The sequence below is a fragment of the Cynocephalus volans genome, chromosome 8 (assembly GCF_027409185.1).
Source record: "Cynocephalus volans isolate mCynVol1 chromosome 8, mCynVol1.pri, whole genome shotgun sequence".
NCBI classification, from domain to species: Eukaryota; Metazoa; Chordata; class Mammalia; order Dermoptera; family Cynocephalidae; genus Cynocephalus; species Cynocephalus volans.
Genome location: NC_084467.1, coordinates 22566269 through 22581432, shown reverse-complemented (window position 1 = coordinate 22581432; position 15164 = coordinate 22566269). Strand labels below are relative to the sequence as shown.

Here is a 15164-nt window from a genome sequence, read left to right as displayed (position 1 = left end):
CTTGCCCCAAACAATGAAGAGGGTCAAAGGAATCACAGCATGGAAAACAGCCCAGCTCTAAACATACAAACAACATTAAAAAAAAAAAAAAAAAAAGGAAAAAATACCCCCCCCCCACCCAAGACATTATTATTGACATTCCTGGTACATTTCCTATAATATAATGTTGCAGACAATGCTTCTTTCCCAGGGAGTCCAGCTCACTCAGGAGGAGACATTTAGTCGGTGCCTCAGGAAAGGCTGGGGGTGTTGAGTCTTCCCTGCCAAGCCTAAGGCTTTTTTATGAGCTCAATATCTCACAGAAACATCTGTGGTATACATGGTATAAATGAATCTAAAAGGGGATGAGGCAGGCAGGTACCTGTCCCTGTTGTCCAAATCAGCCAAAAAGTTGAAGAGCATGGGCTCCAGGAGACAGATGCCATTAAGAGTTGAGGGATGGAGCACAGAACAAGAGGAAGCACCAAATGAGTGGCTGCCTTTGGTTCCAAAGCCAAAAAATGGCCCCACCAAAAACTGCAGCTGGTCTGGACAAAGAACTCCCCTGCTCCTAGAGTAATGCAATAAAAATAATGGCCTTGGAGCCCCACCCCCTTGCCAGCCACAGTCTAAGAACCAGAACAGTTTATACCACATCACACAGTTTGTAAATAAACGGACTGATCCTAGTTTATAAGGATAAATGCTTTGACAAAGCGGGAGGCAAGGTGATCTGTCACCTTGAACCCCAAAGCATAACTGCGGCATCCCTAGATTTCTATTTCCGTGAAGCCACAGGCTACTGTTGCCACTTGTTCTGTGGAGATGTACCCTTCTGCTTATCACTGGCCTCTCCTCAAAATGGCCACCTGGTAATAACCCTTAGAGATCTCAAGAGGCATCAGTTGCAGCTCTGGAAGTAAGCTCATTTCTTTGCCCCATCCTCGCCAAAGCACTTCCCTTTTTAAGCTAGTGCTGGCATGCAACCTTCCCCTCCAAGCAGAGTTCAACTTGCTTTTGTTTCAGAGTTTTGCACTGGCCTCTGAGGGCCCTTCCCAGGTTACAAAATAAAGTAAATAGCCTTCCGCATCCTCATGCAAATGGGGTGTCTTCCAGTGTCAGATCTGTGTTCCAGAGTTTGTTCAATGCATCTTTACAAGAATAAAACCACATGCATACACAGACAGACTAGCCAGGAAATGGCTTTCTGGACAGGATTTCTGGTTATCTTGATGCCTCCCCTAAAAGAAACAACTTTCTTGGTGTAAGATGATTAGGATACTGAGTGACCTACTCTCAATTTCCAGAAGGGCAGCTTGTTTTGTCCATTTTTCAATGAGGGGGTGGGAGGAACCCAACATTTTCAGTTACAACAACAAGATTTTGTTTTAAAAAGAAAAAAAGAAAAAAAAAAAAAGGATCCTATGTGGAAATGAGTGGGACAATGATAAAAATAAACAAATAAAATTCCAAACCAAAACATAACTCCTGGCCCCGAGATCCCCAGTTAATCCTCTAAGACCACAATCTCCACATTGTGGACTTGATGCTGGTGTTCTTCCATCTCAGCCACAACTTTCTCCTCAGTCCTTAGCTCTGTCTCCAAGATGACTGCTTTGCCCTCAGTATCTTCAGCCTCTGGGTCTGGGGCTGGGTCAATCTCAATGATGGTCTGCCCATCCTCTGAGGTGCTTTCAACAGCCTGGATTGCAGAGGTCAGGCTGGACTCCATGGCCACCAACTCCACAGGGCTCACCATGGTAGTCATGTTGCCCAGGGTACTCCCATCCTGCATGGCAGTGGAGCTTAGCAGTGCCAAGCTAGATGATGGGTGGATGGTCACTGTGTCTGGTGAGCTGCTCTTGGCAGAGGAGACCACTGTGGCATAGCGGAAGAGCTGAGGGCCAGAAGGCAGTGTGTGGACAGTCACAGGACTAGAGCCCTGGCTGAGGGTGGCCACTGGAATATTGCCCATGGAAAATGACTGACCCACTGGGGTGATGGTGATGGGTGAGATGACTGTGAACTGAGGCTGCTGGATAGGAGGAGAAGGGCTCAGGACGGTGGTGGAGGCTGGCCGCTGGAGCCGGGGCCTTTTTGGAGGCTTAGGAGTGCTCACAGGCATCAGTACCACATTTTGAACTGTCTGGGATTTCAGCCGGTGATCCTGAGCTTGCTTCTTCTGCTCTTCCAATTGGCGTTCCAAGTCTATGATTAAAGAAAAAAAAGAAAAAGACTTGTGCGGAGGGAAGTGAAATCTTGAGAACATTAAACTGGGAGTCAGGACACCTGAGGTGTTGCCCTGGTTTGGTCACTATGTAGCCTCTAGCAAGTCACTTCATTGTTTTCAAAATGAAAAAACTAGATTGGATGATTTTAAAAATCCCTTCAGTAATTACATTTCATTGTGTAATTATAGGCAGGACAAGAATTCAGCATCTTTTTCAAACTATAATCCTACCACAACTCAACCCTAAAAGATCCTTTGGCATTTTGTTACCTGTCACCAAAATGCAAACGAAAGAAGCCTTCAGTTGGTCTTTGCTATGGTTTGAATGTTTGTCTCCTCCGAAACTCATGTTGAAACTTAATCACCAGTGTGGCAGTATTGAAAGGCAGGCCCTTTAAGAGGTGTTGTGTCATGAGGGCTCCTGGATTGTTGAACACCTGGAGGCTCTTTGAAGATGGTGTGCCCAGAGAGAGCATGGAAGCTCAGCACGCCTTCCCACATACCTTGCCCTATGTATCTCTTCCATCTGGCTATTCATCTGTATTCTTTGTAATAACCTTTATAATAAACCCAGTAAATGTGTTTTTCTGAGTTCTGTAAGCATTCTTAGCAAATTAATCAAACCAGGAAGGGGGTAGTGAGAACTTCTGATTTATAGCCAATCGGTCAGAAGCACAGGTCACAACCTGGGGCTTGCGATTGGCATCTGAAGTGGGTGGTAGTCCTCTGGGACTGAGCCTTAATCTGTGGGATCTGATGCTATCTCAAGGTAGATAGTATCAGAATTGAATAGAATTATAGGACACCCACTGGATGTTTGCTGATTAACTGGTTGCTTGGTGTATGGGGAAAAATCCCTATACATCTAGTTACAGAAGTATTCTGTGCTATATTGAGTGAGTGTGAGAGTAGAATAAACACTTTAGTTTTTCCTGTCTCTAATACTATGGAACACCAAGAGCAAGTCAATTCCTTGCTTGGAATGAAAGGAATAGGTAGGGATCAGAAACTTCTTCAAAATTTATAAAATACTGCCTTTTAAGGTTACAAAACACGGCATTTTTCAGTCTTCAATAGTAATCAAATAAATGTGCACCTTTTTTTAAACAAGGTACCAATTAAATCTATACACATATATAGATTTTTTTTTGGCTGCTGGCCTATATGGGGATCTGAACCCTTGACTTTGGTGTTATAACACCACACTCTAATCAAGTAAGCTAAGTGGCCAGCCCCTTCGATATTATATTTCTAAAACCCAGTTTGGAGATTAGCACTAAGTATTTGATAAAAAGAGTTAAATTAACGATGTGCTCATAATTTCTGATTACCACAAATAATGGAGAAGGTACTAGATTTATGTCTACCAAAAGAAGCAGTATCATTTTTTTTTTTTTTTTTTTTTTTTTTTTTTTGTCGTTTTTTCGTGACCGGCACTCAGCCAGTGAGTGCACCGGTCAGTCCTATATAGGATCCGAACCCGCGGCGGGAGCGTCGCCGCGCTGCCAGCGCAGCACTCTACCAAGTGCGCCACGGGCTCGGCCCAGAAGCAGTATCATTAATGTAAAAAAGACAAAGACCAATTTGTGTCTTCTGTCATCAACACTACTAGATTAATGAAGCAATCTAGTAGACATCTTAATCCTCCAAAAGGTACAGAAATAGGACCATGATATTGGCTTCTTTCTTTTTTCCTTCGTGCTTCCTTTGTTTACCAACACTCCACCTCACTGGGGCTGTTTAAAAAGCCAACCCCAATAGAAGTCAACAAGGAAATGGCAAGACTCAAGGACACTAGCATAATATCACTTAAGAAGAGAGATAAGGGGCCGAGCCTGTGGCGCACTCGGGAGGGTGCAGCACTGGGAGCGCGGCGACGCTCTCAGAGGCCGCGGGTTCGGATCCTATATAGGAATGGCCGGTGCACTCACTGGCTGAGTGCCGGTCACGAAAAAGAAAAAAAAAAAAAAAAAAAAAAAAAGAAGAGAGATAAGTAATACCTGTCAGAGTATAGAGAAACTGCTCTTCTCCCTGCTCTACTTGGTTCCTTCTGTTGTCTAAAACCTTCTTGACAGTGTCCATCAGGCCAAATGTATGCGCTACATTGTTGAGAACAGCGGCATCTATTTAAAACAAAAGACATGCCTGTTAAGTTAAAATAGAAATGTTCCACAAACTCTGTTGTTTTACAAATATGAATTAACCTGGAAATGATGAGACTCTCCTTAATGCATTTTAATAAATTTTTAACAGAAATTTATCACATGTACAACTAATTTTTATATGTTATATTGTCTTTCCATTTAAGAAAATACAAAAATCAGGAAAAAAAAATCTTACTTTTCTTTTTTTTTTTTGGTGGCTGACTGGTATGGGTAACTGAACTCTTCATCTTGTTATTTATTGCAAGGCTGCACTCTAACCAACTGTGTTAACCAGCCAGCCCAGAGTTTTTTTTTGTTTTTTTTTTTAAAGATGACAGTAAGGGGATCTTAACCATTGGCTTGGTGTTGTCAGCACCACACTCACCCAGTGGGCTAACCAGCCATCCCTATATAGGATCCGAACCCGTGGCCTTGGTATTATCAGCACCGCACTCTCCTGAGTGAGTCACGGGCTGACCCTCCAGAACTAAATTTTAATCTCAGTTTTGCTACTTCCTATTTTGTGGCCTCGGGTAAGTCATCTCACTCCTTAGTTTTCTCATCTGAAATAAATGGGATTAATCATATTCTGAAAAATAGATATGAAGATTAGAAATGTCATATCTTGGGCCGGCCCGTGGCTCACTCGGGAGAGTATGGTGCTGAGAACACCAAGGCCCCGGGTTCGGATCCCATATATGGATGGCCGGTTCGCTCACTGGCTGAGCGTGGTGCTCACAACACCAAGTCAAGGGTTAAGATCCCCTTACCGGTCATCTTTTTAAAAAAAAAAAAAAAAAGAAATGTCATATCTTAAGTGCCAAACATGGGGACTAGCATGCAATATTATTATTAATAATGGTATCTCTATTCCCCTCTATACAAAAGTTCTTCTTTCTTTTTTTTTTTTTTTTTTTTCCATGACCGGCGCTCAGCCAGGGAGTGCACCGGTCATTCTTATATAGGATCCGAACCCGCGGCGGGAGCGTCGCCGCGCTGCTAGCGCAGCACGCTACCGAGTGCGCCACGGGCTCAGCCCTATACAAAAGTTCTTGAAAGAGTTGTCACTTTTTGTGGTCATTACTTCCTTAACTCAGAGCACTTTACCTACACTCCCTTCCCTGGTTATCTCACCCAGTTCTATGGTTTTAAATGACATGTACATGGGCTGGCCTGTGGCTCACTCGGGAGAGTGCGGTTCTGTAAATGACATGTACATGCTAAGAACTCCTAAGTGTAGATCTCCAGCCCCGACCTCTTTCCTGAGTTCCACATTCATACTTCTATCTGTGTAACATCGCCACTTGAAGGGCTCATGGTCATCTCAATTTAACAGGTCAAAAACTAATTTTGATTTCCTCTATAAACCTATTCGTCCCCAGTGGTCTTCATCTCAGTAAATGGCATTCCCAGCTCAGGCCGAAAATTTATGAGTCATCCAGGATGTGTTTTTTTCTCTTGGACCCTCCATCCAATCCATCAGCAAGCCTTGTCAGTTCCACATTCAAATACATCCCCAACTGGATCACTTCTTCTCAGGTCTACTACTACCCACTCTAATGCATGCCACATCATCTCTCAAATGGACTAATTCCTTCAAGAGTCTCCCAGCTGGTCTTGTTTCCATTCTTGTTCTTATATAATCTATTCTCCACATGGCAACCAGACCAGAGTGATCTTTTTTTTTTTTTTCTTTTTTTTTTGCAGCTGGCCGGTATAGGAATCAAATCCTGGACCTTGGTCTTATCAGTACCATACACACACCATCAGAGCTAACCAGCTAGCCATAGAGTAAATCTTTTAAATATTTAATTCTGGTCACTTCACTCCCCTGCTCAGAATCACTATGATGGTTTACTATCACCTTAGAATAAAACCCAAAGTTCTGACCAAAGCTTACCTAAACTGTCCCTTCTGCGCCCCTCCAACCTCATCGCCTATCACTGTTCCCATACTTTAACTCCACTGCAGCTGCACTGATGTTCCTATAATTCTTTGAACCCACCAGGTTCATTGGCACTTTAAGATCTTTGTTCTCTCTGCCTGGAATGTTCTTTCTCCCAGCTCATCACATGGCTAGCTCCTTTAGTTCAGGTCTCTGCTCAGATGTTACCTCCTTAGAGAGACTTTCCTTGACCACCACTAAAATAATCACTCCTGGGGCTTGCCAGTTAGCTGGGTTGGTTAGAGTGTGGTGCTGAATCCCAAGGTCCAGGAGTTCAACCTCTGTACCAGCCAGCCACCAAAAAAACCAAAAAAAAACCCCTCACCCCTGCTTTCTATATTATTTGCTTTTTTTTTTTTTCCTTACTCCAAGTGTGTGCTATTATTTGGAGTTTTTTTGGCTGCTATTATGGTAAATTTTATTCTTTTATTTTATTTATTTATTTATTTAAAAAGATGACCGGTAAGGGGATCTCAACCCTTGGCTTGGTGTTGTCAGCACCATGCTCAGCCAGTGAGCCAACCAGCCATCCCTATATAGGATCTGAACCCATAACCCATGGCCTTGGTATTATCAGCACCACAATCTCCTGAGTGAGCCATGGGCCAGCACTTATTTATTTATTTTTCTTTTCTTATGGTAAATTTTAAAAGAGATTTTGCTGTAAAGTTTACGTGTATGATATATAATATATGGGTTATAAAGAGGTAACAAGAAACACCTAACAAATCTAAGTAAGAACGTACTGAACATACAAGCTTACAAGGTCTCATAACCCCATTTGAATCAGATAATTAGAATATCCTTTTACATTCTGCACGAAGCAATTACCCTGCGAGTATTCAGAAATAGCTATAAGTGAACATAATAGTTCAGGAAGCCTTAAATAATAGAATATGAGAACAGTCTAAAGCCAGGTGGATTTCTCCCATTTTCTATATACACACACACACATATATCTTGAGAGAAAGAGAGATAGAAATTGCTTTCTTGCACTATTAAGGCAAAAATAACCTGTGGAAAAAGCATGGCCAGACCTGAGTACAAAACACAGTTATGAAGCTTGTACAAGTGACAACTTTTGTGAGCCTTACTTTCCTTATCTGTAAAATAGAGATAATAATACTTACTCATATACCTCAGGTTGTCATACCTCAGGACCTGTCTACAGTTGTGAGTATTCAATAAATGACTGCTACTATTATTATTTGAAAATTTTTATAACGTTCTATTTTATTATTAGTTTTGTTGTTAATCTCTAACTGTCCCTAACTTATAAATTAAAGTTTATCATAGGTATGCATGTAAAGGAAAAAACGTGGTAGATAGCAGGTTCAATAGTATCTGCAGTTTCAGGCATTCACTGGGGTTCTTGAAATGTATCCTCCATGAATAATGCTTTACTTCACTGGATCCTTACATAAATTTTAAAGTAGGCATTTTTATGGTTTTAATTATTTATTTATTTTTATCCTATTTATTTATTTATTTTTGGCAGCTGGCCAGTTACAAGGATCTAAACCCTTGACCTTGGTGTTATAACACCACACTCCAGCCAACTGAGCTAACTGGTCAGCCCAAGTAGGCATTTTTAGAAATCCCCCCCCCCCAAAAAATAAATAAATAAAAATAATATAAAATAAATTTAAAAAAATTTTTAAAAAAAGAAATTTCTTCCCCAAGGGCCGGCCGTGGCTCACTTGGGAGAGTGTGGTGCTGATAACACGAAGGCCAAGGGCTTGGATCCCTATGTAGGGATGGCTGGCCCGTGGCTCACTTGGGAGAGCGTGGTACTGACAATGCCAAGTCAAGGGTTAAGATCCCCTTACCGGTCATCTTTTAAAAAAAAAAGAAAGAAAGAAATTTCTTCCCCATTTTATAAATGAGAAAAATGAGACACCCAGGGTAAGGGTTCAGGTCCTCATACAGGCCAGCTGCCCAGGAAAAAATATATATCCTAAAAATATAAATGAGAAAAAAGAAACTTAAAGAGATTTAAGAAATATACCAAAAATCACCCAGTTGTTAAATGGCACACCTTGGATTTGAACCCATTCTTCAGAGTTCCAGCACATGGCCTTAGCCACTTCATTCTGGTGCTTTTGTTCGTACTCACACATTGCCACGAATGTAATCGCTGGAATATGGGTCATGGTCTATGTGGAAGACCCTGACTTTCCAGTCATTTGCTTAAACACACACATATATACACTAATATCACCATGAAGACTGTGTACAGTTGTGCACGTATGTTCTGGAAAAAACCAGGACATGAAGACACACATCCAGGTATTATTAGGATTAGTGCACTTACCTGTGACCTGGAAGGGAGCCTGGATGAGCCGCTGCTGAACTCCCCTCAGTAGCTCCTCTATTTCTTTCTGTATATTGCAGACAACCTCTTCCATTAGCCCTACATCAGCTATTCCTTTCCAGAACATCAAAGTGTCCTCTGGCACAAGAAGGATATGACAGAGCGTAAACAAGTGATGCTATATAGATACTCAGGCACATCTCTATCTACAATGTTACATTCAAAATTATTTCAATTCACAAGAATTTCTTTTTGGGCCATTTTTAGGAAAAAGGAAGGAGCTTTTGGAACACTAGCCGCCTCCCTGAGTTGATACCTAATTACTTGGCCCCTCAGCAGCATAGGTGCTTGGGGTAATTGCCTCAATTTGTCATGCCTTCGAATTGTTTTGGCTCTAGCTACAAGGAACAGGCATCTTCCTCCAATAAAGATAATAAATCAAATATCAAATAAACATTAAATATTAATATTAAATAGTATTTATTAAAAATTAGATATTTAATATTATAAAAGTTAAATAATAAAAATCTTTAATATTAATTAAAAGATATACTCCCCCAGTCCTATACTTAAGAAAACAAAACAAAAAAGTTGGGTAAGTGGTGTAATAAGCTCCCTGAGGGTAGTGGCTATGTCTTTTCATGTACAAGTATGTACCTAGCATTTAGCAACAGTGCCAACTAAAAATTGGCAATAATAAATATATGTTAAATGAATTAATAAATAGAGGATGATGTTAAGCCTCTCCTGATCTCTTCTCACTGAATCATTAATCACATATCCTCTATACCACCTGCTACCTAATTTTTCCTTCTACCATCTCAAAGCTTGGTTTATCTAAAAAATGTGCCAAAATTGGAGGTAGTTTGATGGGATGAAAAGCATGGACTATAGAGTCAAACGGCTGAATTCAGCTCTGACACTTGTTGGTTGTATGACTGGTCTTAAGCAAGTTGTAAATCTTTCTGAACCCTGATTTCTTCGTATATAAAATGTGACTTTGTAGGGCTGTTGAATGCATTAAAATGTTTGTAGCTATAGATAGTATTCATATGCATAACAAAAACCAGTGAAAATAATTAAGAGGTCTTCTGTGTCCATAATCACAACAGTAATAAGTGTCACAAAACCCTGCAAGATATCTGAACCCCTAGGAAAAATACCTGAAATTTCCTCCGAGTCTTTCTTCACACCTTCCTCTGTGGCCATGGTGACAGCAGCAGTGAGAGCCGAGTTCCATTCCAACCCTGCCTCTTCCATACTCTCTTCTGAGATGGCAATCTGTGTGATGCTACCTAAAAGCAGTCCATTAGAAGGTGAGGCCAGTGAATTTTATGAAAAAATCATAGCTATTCTCTATCTCATATTCACAGCCACAGAGACCCTATTATTTTACAAATCTGGCCTCTTGCCTGTAGGTCCCTATTTTAACAATTAGATTCTTAGGTAAGCCAGGATGAATACTGGATTTTCTGAAGAAAATCTGCCTTGCAAAAGAAAATGTTTTCTGGGCCGAGCCCGTGGCGCACTTGGTAGAGTGCTGCGCTGGGAGCGCGGCAACGCTCCCGCTGCGGGTTCGGATCCTATATAGGACTGACCAGTGCACTCACTGGCTGAGTGCCGGTCACGAAAAAACGACAAAAAAAAAAAAAAAAAAAAAAAAAAAAGAAAATGTTTTCTTCTTACTCTGACTAGAAAGTAAAAGATAGCTTACAAAAAATCACAAAAGAGAAATCTGCTTCCTGAGCAGGTATGTTTTTGAAAGAGACTGAAGGTAGGCATGATTGCCAGGCTGCCTGCCCAGACTTACTGAGGGTGAGGAGAACCTAAAATAATTAAGAGAAAAGTGCTGCCAAGACCCCTACTAAAAATATGTTCAATACTAAGCATCTAGAATATCTGAAGTTGCTATAGCTTGTTTATCTGCCTATGAAGGGAAAGCAAGAGAAATGGAGACCAAAAAATCAGATAAGAGATCCATAAACAGCTGATTCACAGATGGGGAAAAAAAACCTCTGCTATCAATTTATATTAAGATTATAAACAAAGAGAATCGAGAAAAATCAAACTGATCCAGACAGCAATAGAGACAAGTGTCGACTCCACACACTGGAGGATGTCCATAAGCAAGCAAAAGAGTAATAGCAATACGGATAATTGAGTAAAGGAGTTTTGGCCAAATAAAAAGGAAGTAAATTCACAGCATTTTTCATTTTTCAAGTGAAAGAGTCAAGTGTTGAAAAATCCAGACTGTTAGATATTTTATACTTTCCTTTTTAAAAAAAAAAAAAAAAAGATGACTGGTAAGGGGATCTTAAACCCTTGACTTGGTGTTGTCAGCACCACACTCTCCCAAGTGAGCTAACTGGCTATCCCTATACAGGGATTTGAACCCGTGGCCTCGGTGTTATCAGCACCACACTCTCCCGAGTGAGCCACGGTTCAGCCCTAGATATTTTATACTTTCCTAAAAGGAATTTAGGTTCTACAAGATTTGGATTCTACTTACACTGTGGTTACTCACAGAATATATGGGCTGGTCAAAAGAAACCGTAAGATGTGGTTTTTTTTGCTTTTTTTTTTTTTTTTTTGGTGGCTGGCCAGTATAGGGAAAGAGTTCATTTTTAATGAATAGTAATTCTCAAGCATTTTAGATCCTTTAGTGTTCTCGTGACTCTGTCAGACATATTTGTAAGTCTTATGACAGTAGTTGAGACATTTTATCCAACTGTGGTAAGTTCCAGCTAGACTAATTGAATCCTTAATAGTCTCATATGGTCATATCTTTCCTGCATAGTAGAGAGCCCTACTCCCAAGATCGACAATATTAAAGTTAAATATCTGCTCATCCTGTTCCATCTGTGAGGAAGCCTCAGCTTGGTAATCTGGAACCTTTCCAGGAAGAGCTCTTTGATCCTTATAGTAGAGTCTCCAGAGTCCAGCTCAGCCAATGACACATTGTCTTTGATACATCTCAGTTCAATAGCTAAAAACCATGCAGCATTCTAATCTACCTTCCTGCCTTGACCACTAGTAGAGCAAAGATTTTTCAAAACAGTCTAATTCAACCTTGATATACCAAGTGGCTCCAAAGTGAAACCACCGAATAAGCATCATAATGACTGAACCACCTTTCTAATGCTTACCATGCACTGTAAGAAAGGACCAAGGAAGGAGGTCTGGCAGCCAATAGGAATCATTTGGGAGAAAACAAGCAAACCTGTTTCCAAAGCATGGAATCCCACTCAAGTTTACCATACCTTACAAGGCACATCAATGCTCACAAGAATTGAAATTAAGAAATACCAGGAGAGAAATGAGGGAAAAGGGCTGCTGAAAAACACAGTGGGTTTTCAGGTGGTTTCCTACCCCCTACCATCGGCCGAAGTGGGTGTCTGCACCACACTTGTCTGTTGTCCTGGCACTGGAGCTCGTGCACTGCTGATCAGAAGATCAAATTTGGTGCTTCTGCAGGTATTGGAGCAAACTTTGTCATGTTGGTAAAAATCAATCTGTCCGGAGTCCATCATTTTCCTGTGCAAAGGGAGATAAAAAGTACCAGTTCAGCCTATACTTCATCTAGAGGCAACTGGCGTCAGGGACAAATAGGGACATGGCTGAATCTACTGTGTAGATTAGTGAAACCTAATAGTATTAGAAGTTATTAGGTTACAAAAATTCTAATTGTGGTTATAAAATTTTCATTGGTCCTACCCACATTTACAAGGACTCCTCTTCCCTCCCTAGCTTACTCATTATGAATACTCTCTTCTATTTCCCGTTATCACTAAGCTTCAGGTATATACTCCTGACAATAGCTAAGCTTCCCCATAGAATCTCATTGAAACCAAATCTGAAAGGGGAAAAGATTAGTTCATATCCTGGCACAACTGAGAAACGCCACAGGGGAATTAGAATTTTGTGATGAGATTCGATGTATTCCTGGACCAGCAAGATCTGTTGACGCTTTTAGAGACATAAAGCTTCAGCAGATTTCTTTTCTTTTAAAAAATATTGGTAACAACTCTCCTAGAAGTACAGAGCAAAGCTGATTATACTAAACTCCCTCTGGAAAATGTCCTCTTTTTTTTGGTGGCTGGCATGGGGATCTGAATCGTTGACTTTGGCATTATAACACCGTGCTTTAACCAACTGAGCTAACTGACCAGCCCCTGGAAAACGTCCTTGTAACATAAGACGTTGTTATAAGCCATGAGCAAAACCATGAAGTATTTTAATTATAGTAAATTCTATGTTATAATGTCACTTGGCTTTCACTAAAGATTTTTTAGGTATTCTAAATGCCTTTTTGCATTTGAGGAAAATTGGCATGTGCTTGTCTTTCTGGGTAAATAAAATAGGCCAAGAACAACAAAAATGAAAGTTAAAGGTACTCTTCCCCAATTTCATTCAACTACTGATTTCCACATATAAATCATCTGAAACAAATATTTTTTAAAGTAATGTTTATGTATCTCCAACTATAAAGATAATATCTGAAGAAAATATTTAACATTTTCAGTGGAAAATACAGAAAACTGGGCTGGCCAGTTAGCTCAGTTGGTTAGAGCATAGTGTTCTAACACCAAAGTCGAGGGTTCAGATCCCCCTGCTTGCCAGCTGCCCCCCCCAAAAAACCCAGAAAATTATAAAGAAAACTTTCCTTTTAAAGAAAATCCTACAACACAAAGATAATAGCATATTTTCTTCCATTAAATTTTACTTACATATGTGTGTGTTTTAACACAGCTCAAGTTACTGTCTAATCAATTTTATTTGTTTTCTTTCTTTATATTACATCATAAGCATTCTTTACATCATAAGCATTTTTCCATGTGAAAACTCTTCAGATATATTTTAACGATTGCAAAATATCCCACGGTATATACTCATATATATTTAGACAAACCATAATTTACTTTATAAGTCTTCTGACTATACATTAAAGCAGACTGTAATTTTCACAATAAATAATGTTGCAAGGCTGGCCAGTTAGCTCTGTTGGTTAGAGTGTGGTGTTATAATACGAAGGTCAAGGGTTTGGATCCCCATACTGGCCAGCCACCAAATTAATTAATTAATTAATTAATTTTGCAATAAGCATCTTTATGCTTGAATTTCTATAAGTATTATAGATTTCTCTTAGGACAGATTCCTTAAAAAGAATTAAAAAGACAAAAGGTAAGATGTTTTTAAGGATCTTGATACATATTCTGTGGGGAACTTTTAATTCTCCACCGCATTTTAAAATTTTCTATCAGTAGGTGAGTGCTCAAGGAATACCAATCAATGTTAATCTTCTTAAGGAAATTACTACAATGGTAACCTTGCTGTAAAAAAAGGGTGGGGATAGTGTATATTACACATTCTGAAGTTTATTTCTGTGGTACAGGGATGGCAAGGATTGCTTTCATTATGCATAATTGTTATTTATCAACAGCACCCTTCTACTTTAATAGATTATCCCAGGATTTCTCAGTTAGCCTACACCTCTCCACCGTTGTTATGCTTCCTTAGCACCAGGCTTAGCCCTGCCACTGCTTGGTAATCTTAAGCAGGACTGTCTTCTACTCCTAAGCTTCTCTGCCCAGAGAGGACCCTACCCAACATCCTGACATCAAAAAAATTTGCCCTAGATGCTGGAAAGAGTTAATTTAATTCAATTTCCTTCTTTCCCAGGGATTTTAGGAATAAGTTGATGAAGGTCAAATAATGCATGGATTGCGCAAACCAATTCTTCAGACAGAATTAAAAATGTCAAATTAAAGAGAAAAGACTGGGTTCTACCATGATTAATTGCCCCAAAGTTTGTTGAAAAGTATGTGCTTGACATTAGAGTTTACCTGAGCATGATTCCACCCAGACGAATGGCTCTCTTCCAGTCCTTTAGAGTGGACTTGCCAGCCAGATGAACAAAATGCTTAGGGCTGATCAACTGATCATTGAACTAAAGTAAAAAGAAAAAGTCCAAAATAGGCCAATGTCAACTTAGGCAGGCCAAGAGGGAAAAGAATAAAATAACTCCACTTGTTATGGACAAAAATTACCCAGACAATATCTTAAGTCACAGCCTTGTATTATCCAACCTCCTGTCCTACTGTGCCAGAGAAGATGATCCTTCCTTGAGCACAGTGCTCTTTCCTGGTACAAAGCTACAGAACACACGAGGAGAATCAGAGACACATATATTGACTGGCATCTAAAATCCATTTATGCTGTCAATCAGGTGGTTGGGTCTAGTGTTGCAAAGACTGTCAAATAAACTAATCTATCCATCCCTAATGACAAGATTCAGGATGTGGTAGAAAGAACAAGTATGGTAGAAACCAGTAGTACTACACAGCCTCAAAACTCTGTAATCCTTGTTAATATACCATGATAGTCACTATGGTGACTACCATCTATGGGTACAGTGGTGGCTACCAATGGAGAAAGAACAAGCAACCATTTCTACATTTTGCTCTCATTAAGACTATTTTTGTCAGGGCCAGCCCATGGCTCACTTGGGAGAGTGTGGAACTGATAACACCAACGCCACGGGTTCGGATCCCT

General features: G+C 40.1%; 1 protein-coding gene across 5 annotated transcripts in view; it reads right to left on the bottom strand.

Annotated features, from left to right (window-relative positions):
• Positions 1 to 124: 124 nt before the first annotated feature.
• GMEB1 (glucocorticoid modulatory element binding protein 1) overlaps positions 125 to 15164 on the bottom strand; it is a 29324-nt gene continuing 14284 nt past the window's right edge. For all 5 annotated transcript variants that reach the window (XM_063105165.1, XM_063105169.1, XM_063105166.1 and 2 more), the window contains exons 5-10: positions 14456 to 14559; positions 11989 to 12146; positions 9776 to 9907; positions 8613 to 8750; positions 4210 to 4332; positions 125 to 2187 (exon numbers count right to left, since the gene is read on the bottom strand). In XM_063105165.1, the coding sequence (XP_062961235.1) occupies positions 1487 to 2187; positions 4210 to 4332; positions 8613 to 8750; positions 9776 to 9907; positions 11989 to 12146; positions 14456 to 14559 (1356 nt within the window). In that variant the 3' untranslated portion in view covers positions 125 to 1486. The remainder of the gene's footprint in view (positions 2188 to 4209; positions 4333 to 8612; positions 8751 to 9775; positions 9908 to 11988; positions 12147 to 14455; positions 14560 to 15164) is intronic.